Source organism: Cyprinodon variegatus, unplaced genomic scaffold (genome assembly GCF_000732505.1).
Source record: "Cyprinodon variegatus isolate N-32 unplaced genomic scaffold, C_variegatus-1.0 Scaffold236, whole genome shotgun sequence".
Lineage (NCBI taxonomy): Eukaryota > Metazoa > Chordata > Actinopteri > Cyprinodontiformes > Cyprinodontidae > Cyprinodon > Cyprinodon variegatus.
Genome location: NW_015150689.1, coordinates 409,441 through 417,132, shown reverse-complemented (window position 1 = coordinate 417,132; position 7,692 = coordinate 409,441). Strand labels below are relative to the sequence as shown.

At 36.5% G+C, this 7,692-nt stretch overlaps 1 protein-coding gene across 1 annotated transcript in view; it reads left to right on the top strand.

The window, feature by feature from the left end:
* The window catches only part of nsdhl (NAD(P) dependent steroid dehydrogenase-like), a 6,767-nt gene extending 4,696 nt beyond the window's left edge, over nt 1-2,071 (top strand). Inside the window, exons 6-7 of the mRNA XM_015381550.1 lie at nt 1,072-1,174; nt 1,260-2,071. Coding sequence (XP_015237036.1) covers nt 1,072-1,174; nt 1,260-1,592 — 436 coding nt within the window. The 3' untranslated portion in view covers nt 1,593-2,071. The remainder of the gene's footprint in view (nt 1-1,071; nt 1,175-1,259) is intronic.
* Nucleotides 2,072-7,692: the final 5,621 nt, after the last annotated feature.

The following is a 7,692-nucleotide window of genomic DNA, read 5'->3' as shown; positions in this document are numbered from 1 at the left end:
ATAAATATCTATCTATATAGATAGATATTTATATATATTCTGGGAAAATTGATGAATTTCATTTGTACTAAGAATTCAAAATTTATGACGTCAGGGTTGAACGTTGTAACTGGAATGCCTCAATGAGTAGGAACTATGAGTCAGAAAGTTGCTGCGAACAGAGCAGAATGTAACAGTTTCTCTCTTTTACTGTTTTACATTTTTATTTATGTTTTATTCATGTGACATTTAGTCAGTTTTGAACTGAAACAAGCTGGTTTATATTGACAAAATATCACACAGAGCAGTGTTTTAGCCATTGTTATTGTTCTAACACACTAACCCAGTCATCATATATTAACAATGAATACCACAAACGTCCACAAGAGGCTTCAACTTCCAAGTTCTGATATTTCTGGGCAACTGGAAACATAACTGTGCTCATTGTTCTACTGATGAAGGATGTTTAAAATGTAACCTGATCATTTTCTCCTTGTTTCATACTGTCAGTAACTCAGCTTGCAAATATGCAGCATAACCTCAGAACAAGACAATACCCAAGTACACAGAAACAGCCCCACAATGATTCAGTGCTATAATTCAATAACATCCATATCCAAGTATAAAATAAGAAAGATTGAGCAAGAGATCAAAGCTGTTAACCTTTTAAAGGTATCTGAATGATAAACTGGCTAATAAAAAAGGTTTTCATCATTTTGTTCTTGGTTTGGTTCGCCCGAATCTCCTTCCAGATGTCGGTCTTGGGTGATTTAAGTGATTTAAGTCTTTAAAAAAAGTTTCTTCTGAATTGTAAAATCTATCTCCTTTGATTTTTTTACCAGCAATTTTCACAATTAGCTTGATTCTCTTCTTGTTTCCAGCTGCCAAACCAGGTAATAAAAGTAAACGTATCAGCTGGTCAAAGTGTTGGCGCCTGCGGCGTCTTTTATTACATTCATTTTGTGGATTTTATTTTCAAGTGTGTTTTGCCAAACAAGCGCCCCTTGCTGCTTGCTATCGTATCCACTGGGGCTACTTTGAACTGTAACCTTTGTTCTTCCTTTCCCTTTTTTTTGTTTCCCCCTGAACTAGTGATGGAACAAACCTTGTTGATTTCACGTACGTGGAGAATGTTGTTCATGGCCACATCCTTGCTGCTGAGTGCCTGAGGGCAGATTCCCCAATCTGTGGAAAAGTGAGTGAGACCTCATCTTTTCATTTTTTAGTTTGTTTTACAACCTCACCATTGATCTATACCTCTGTGCCCTCCCCTCCTGCAGCCGTATCACATCACCAATGATGAGCCAGTCCGCTTCTGGGACTTCATGTCGGAGATTCTGGTTGGCTTAGGATACGCTGCCCCACGCTTCCACCTCCCATACGGACTTGTTTACGGAATAGCTTTGCTCCTGTGGCTGCTGACCTGGATCCTGCGCCCCTTTATGTCTTTCAAACCCACCTTTACACCCATGAGAGTGGCTTTGGCGGGGACCTATCATTACTATAGCTGTGAGCGTGCCAAAGAGCACCTGGGCTACAAGCCTGTGGTCAGTCTGAAGGAGGGGATCAAACGCACGGTGGAGAGCTACCCTCAACTTAGACGTGGGGCTTGATGGGTAGAGAGAAGATGAAGCCAACATGATGCACTGAAAGAACTATTCAAGGACTCTTCATCACTGGAAGCCTCTGTGCCTAATAATGCTATTCCCAAATTCCACCAGCAGATGGCGGCAAAGAACTCATACTTCAATAGTAAATACAAAACCTAATTCACAATTTCACCTCCATTGTTTTGTATTTGAACTGTGATTAAACTCTGTTATGCTTACAATCACTTTCAAAATACCTTTAGCTAAAAATTCTGACACTTTTTAAGTGTCAAATAATAGAAAAGTCTCGCTAATCTTCATTTACTCAGTGAATGTATGAATCGTGGGAAAGGTGCACTGTGGTAAAATGAATGGATTTATGTATTTGGGATAGGTGTGCATTTTAGTGAATGGATACTGTTTGTGATGAGAAACTGATTTTGGTTTACAAACCAATTTAGAAATTCATTTTTTCATTTTTTTTCTGTTTAAAATAAAGTTTGTCATATCGATCCAAGCTCTTTGGAGGCCATTTTTGGTCAGCATTTGTTTTGCAGTTTACTAGAGAGTGACTCAATCTCTCATCTGCCACCCCAATTGTTCATAGGTGCCTCCTGCTGGGCTGGAAATCTTCCTAACAAACCAGCATTTCATGTCAGATTTTTTTTTTAAAGAGTAACTTATATTTTTAGTATTTGGCAAAAGATTTCAGGAGGTTTTGGAATTAAACACACAGTCTTCTCTTAGCATTGCTAGCAGCAGTAAAAAAAAAAAAAATAATAATAATAATTTAACAAAATTTCACAGTAAAGGTGCCTTTAAGCAGGTTTTATAACCAGTTCCATATTGTTTGTATAAAATAGCTTGAAGGTAAATTTCAATATGCTGTTTATGGCTGCATTTCTCCACCATGTTTTATTCAGCATATGCAAAAACTGTATTCAAATAAGGAATGATATCTTGTAATAAGTTGACGCTGAGATGATTCATGACGATGGATCTCTGGAATGTATTTATGCAATTCTTTTGTTTCTTGAAAGACTTTGCTGATACTAATCATGCTTTTTTTTCATTTGGGATATAATGGACACATAGAGCTAGCCTCGTGAGACCATCCTGATCTCGCGAGCTTTCAAGGTTTCACTCGCAGATCAGTCTGGAGACTCTCTGTTAAAGAAAATTTGGAGCCGTTCACCAAAGGAACGTCCAATCAGCGTTGGCTTTGAGGCGGGTTGAGGTGTGACGCAACGAGAAGCGCGATAGTTCAGTGTAAAGAACATGGCGGCTTCAGCCGATGAAACTAGCGTTAGCGTGGCTATCGAGCAAGTTTTATCGGAATTACAGAGTATTTCTTCACTGAAAGAAGAGCAAAACACTGCTCTGGAGGCTTTTCTCAGAGGAAAAGATGTTTTGGCTCTTCTCCCGACTGGTTTCGGCAAGAGTAGCCTGGCTTGTGGTTGTGTTTTTGCGTCGTCGCTCTGTTAGTACGTCATATGCTTCGTTGATCTGATTGGTTTATTTGGCCCGTCTATCACCAACATAGGCCAATCAGCTAACCAGTATTTTTGCCCCTTCCCAAAATTACTTCAACGGAAGGTTTCCAGATCAATATGCGGAGCAAATCCATCTGGTGGAGTCAGATTAACATACACCTACTTTGATGTCCATTTATATATAATATTAACAGCATATGTAAGGCAGTATTTGGTTATGGACTTTTGCCCAGTATTAAGTGTTCCTGAATATATAGGCTCAAAATTAAAGGAGACATTTTATGATTCGTTGGGAGCCCCCCATTATTTAACGGAGTCCATGGCTGTAAGATGGCTGCTCAACTATGTGAGTAAACATGATGTTTAAACGTGATTTCATCAAAGATTTATGTGCAAAAAAACTGCTAAATAAAACTAATGCAAACTGACAAATTAAGGTAGAAAAAGTTTTCTAAATTCAACATTTCCAACATAAAATGATAAAACCAATTCTTTCATTAGGTAATGCATATGTCAGGAAAAGAAAGTTGCTGGCAAGGTTAACTACGGTAAACAGTAGATGACTCAATTATTCATGCTGGGTAGATTGAACAGGAAATTGTACTCAACAGTAGCCATACTCTTACAAGAATATTACTGGAATACAAATGTAAAATTACAGAAAAGTTACTTCTACATTTTCTTTTTTACTCAAATATTTAGTCAAAGTTAGTCAAACAAATGGAACTAGTTAGTACCCACCCTGGATGTCTTCTTTAAGTTTGTACTTTTATTCTTCTACTACATTCAGACAATAGAAGTTCTATTTTTGCACATCTTGCCTCCAGTGAGATACTTGGATTTATGCAGTTAAATCGAGCTTAGAGTTGGACGGATTTAGAAATGAACGTTTAGCTGCTTTTTCACACAACTATTTAAAAACGGTTCCCACTCAGAAACTGGTGCATATGGCTCCTATGGGATAGACCACAGCACTGTTAACCATGTAAGAAAGGAACTAAAATAAAAACAAGTAAAGACATCAAATATGAACAACAAATAACGTTAATAAAAATCCCACAACAGCTGCGTCTAATTCTCCAAGGCTCTTTGAACCTTTTTAACCCTTTCTGTCTAGGGTTGCTCTAAAACTGCCCACAGCTGAAGTCCATTTATCTATCTTGTTTTGGCACACCTCAGCACAATGCGTCCAACCACAAAAAACCCCAAGTGATCCTTTTTTCTTGGATGCAGTGCCAGATGAAAATTTTAATAATAAACCCCAATGAATGATGCAGCAAAATTAGATACGATCTGAGTCCCTACCGTTGATGTACAGCCTCTTTTCCAGCCATAATAAATGCTGCGCTTATGTTCTAAAACACAAATAAACACTTTAATCTCTGTGGGAGGTTTAATGGCAGATTATCTGCATTAAAACACACAAATAACTCAATGCCAGAAACTTCCTTTGAAAACTTTTCACACATTTGAATGAATGAATGAATAGGATGAATGGGTATTGATTATATCAACAAGCACATTCTGTTGCTTGTTGATATAAGCAATACCCATTCATCATGTCTCACATCATACATTAATCCAGTTTTTCTATTAAAGTATTTTGATGTGTCCTAAAGCTTTAAAAACTTCTTCTAGCCCCATGAGCTCTCTATCTTATATTAAAAGTTTACTTCCTCCAGTGAGTTTATGGAGAACCCATGGCTATATATTCAGAGAAGCTGATAAAAACATTTTTTCCTCTCGCTGTGTTATCTAATTTAAACCAGGACATGATGAAAGATATCAAGCTGTGGTCTGACTGTGCTATCTAACTTAAAGGTCACAAGTGCAGTCCGATGAAACGAGGCTGTGAAAAGTATTTTAAAGTGCAAACAACTGCTGCTCAAAATGAAGGACTTGAAAAGTATTCTGAAAATTAGAAAAATTCCGCCCTGGTATTATGTTCAATAATATCTTTAGGTCGTTTTCAGCTTTTTGAAATGGAAACAATAATGCTGTTATCTCCTATAATTGCATGTGGATAATCCCCAGACATACTGTCACCCAAAATAAAGATGTTTAAGATGCATTTATATGAAAAATAAAATTTAATGAATATTTTACCACGCTAAACCCTCGCCAGTGTCACAATTAATAGCAAAACGTATATTTTTGTTAATATAATGTAACATGAAGCATTTTCTAAGATAAATTTGACATTAATTTGTACATTTACTGGGCCTTTTTCTCTTAGCAGCTGTAAAAAAAATGGGAAAGACAAGAGATCATGTTGAATATGTGTGTTCTCCACAAGCAGAGGTGGGTGGAGTACCCAAAAAAATGTAATCAAGTAACAGTAAGAATATTTTCACTTAAGTAAGAGTAAAAAGGTGCCGACCAAAACATTCCCCAAAAGTAAAAAAGGATACTGAAGAACAAAGTAACTCCTGACATCTGATATTTAAAGTTATTATAATAGAGACGGAGCAAAGAGTTATGTGCAACTTTTAAAGATACATTTAAATAAACCAGGCACTTTTGGACTTCAGCAAAAGTTAAATTAAATTCATTCCAGTTTATCAATATAGTGCCAATTCCCAACACATGTCACATGAAGGCTGTTCACAGAGACAAATAATCAAACTCATAAAAATAAATAAATCTCTCTGATGGAAAGAATGGTATCAGGAAGTCCCCATGTTTTCACCTTGAGCATTAGATGTTTCCATACATGCTGTATTTTAATGTTTGGGACATATGGCAGGAAAAACTATTTCTGGAATTTTCTAAATGGTAATGGATTTTAAGCTTCAAGCTAACTTTAGCCGAATGACGCAGAGATGCCAGACGCCACACCTTGGGGAGTCGGCTGCAAAACAGAGGTGCATTTTTTTTAAAAAACCTGTCACTTCTTTTTAAGCCCAGGTAGGCTTCAGTCCGGAGGAGAAGCTCTGTATGCCAGCTGTTGAGCATGGCGGAGAAGCTAAAACACAGCTAACACACTTTGTCATAATCTGTCAACAGAACATTGATCCAAGGCATACGCTATGGCCTAATCAACACAGAAATGATTCACTATAGGCGATATCAGCTCCACCAACAATAAATACATTAGAAAACCTGCAGATTGAGCTAAAGAAGCAGTAGCCAGGGCACCAGATTATCCAGAGCAGGAGGTGCAATTTCCATTAATGTGTCCAACCTTGGGAAATGTGAAAGACTAAATACGTTCCCTTTATGACACATTATTTACAGGATAGTTATTTATAAACCAGTGATTTTACCAAAAAAAAAAAACAACGCAAAACAGAACAATTATCAGTGATGGACGTTTTTTCCACTTTGACCAAGTGTTCAAAAACTCAGCATGTGTTCTGGTTGTCTGTATAAGCTGTTTCACCACTGAGAGAGGAAAAAAAGGAACTTTCAGTTAGACTGAAGGGGAACCTCATAATAATCAGACTGTTTTCAGGCTATATATGACAGTTCCAAGGATTTCAATTACATACAGATAAAGTAGCAGTGGTATCCATGTTACTATTAGTTAAGTGGCTTTATTGCTGCAGCAACACCTTCCACACTGGAAGAAACAATCTAGAAATAAGTTAAAATTTCCTAAATTAAGTTTATTTACCCTCAATTTGAGTAGGTAAATTAGATAGTTTGCTAATGGAATGAGTATTTCTACTCTTAAAATAAGACAATTAGATAATATACACTTGAAATAAGACAATGCAATTGTATTTTCTTATTTAAAGTGGAAAAGTTGTCTTGTTCCATTGGCAAAATCTCTCTTTTACCTCCTCAATCCAAGAACAAATGCACTTATTTTAAGAAAAAATGACTTATCTAGATTTGGATTTTTTTCCAGTGCAGGACAATAAACCCAACTCCAACACAAAAGTAATAAGTCCCTTATCAAGGGATTATTTCAAGGTATGAGAAGTTAGTTCTGTATTTTACTGCTTTCAAGGCTGCACTTTAAAAAATGAAATTGTCTAGAGCTGTTTTAAATGAGACTTCTTTTTGTATACATGTGTATACAAAATTCCAAAATAAATCCAATCTAATCTAAAGAAGAAGAAATGTAGAAAAAAAAAATCAATCTGGTTAAAGCTTAAACTCCAGAACAAGAACTGATCATTTCTGATGTCATGTTGATTTTGGCCCCAAATTCATTTAGATAAACATTAACAAACCTTTCAGTTTAAAAGAAAACAGACAAAACCTGTCCTCTCTGAGACTTGCTCCACCAGGATGTTCTCCCATGAGAAACAACTCGGCAGAAAACTATTTGAGGAATTTCGCTAAACAACGTAGATTAAGAGGTATTTTCACTGTGTTTATTTTTTTTATAATATAACCATTATATTTTTTATGAGGGGATAAAACCTAAAAAAAAAAAAGATAAAATCAGAAAAGATAAGGAGCTGAACTTTAGCAGGAAACCAGAATAAAGGTTTTCTACCATTTCTGATGCCATCGTCTCCATTCCTATTCTTGGTGTGGTGAAATTTAGGAGGGAGTGAAGTTCAGATACTTTGCATTCTCATTTTAATTCTGCGCCAGCAGCACCTTAATGATTCATTCGTGAAGTCAGAGTTACAAGACAAGGCCGTCCGACTGGTTTGGTGTTAAAGGAAAAAGAG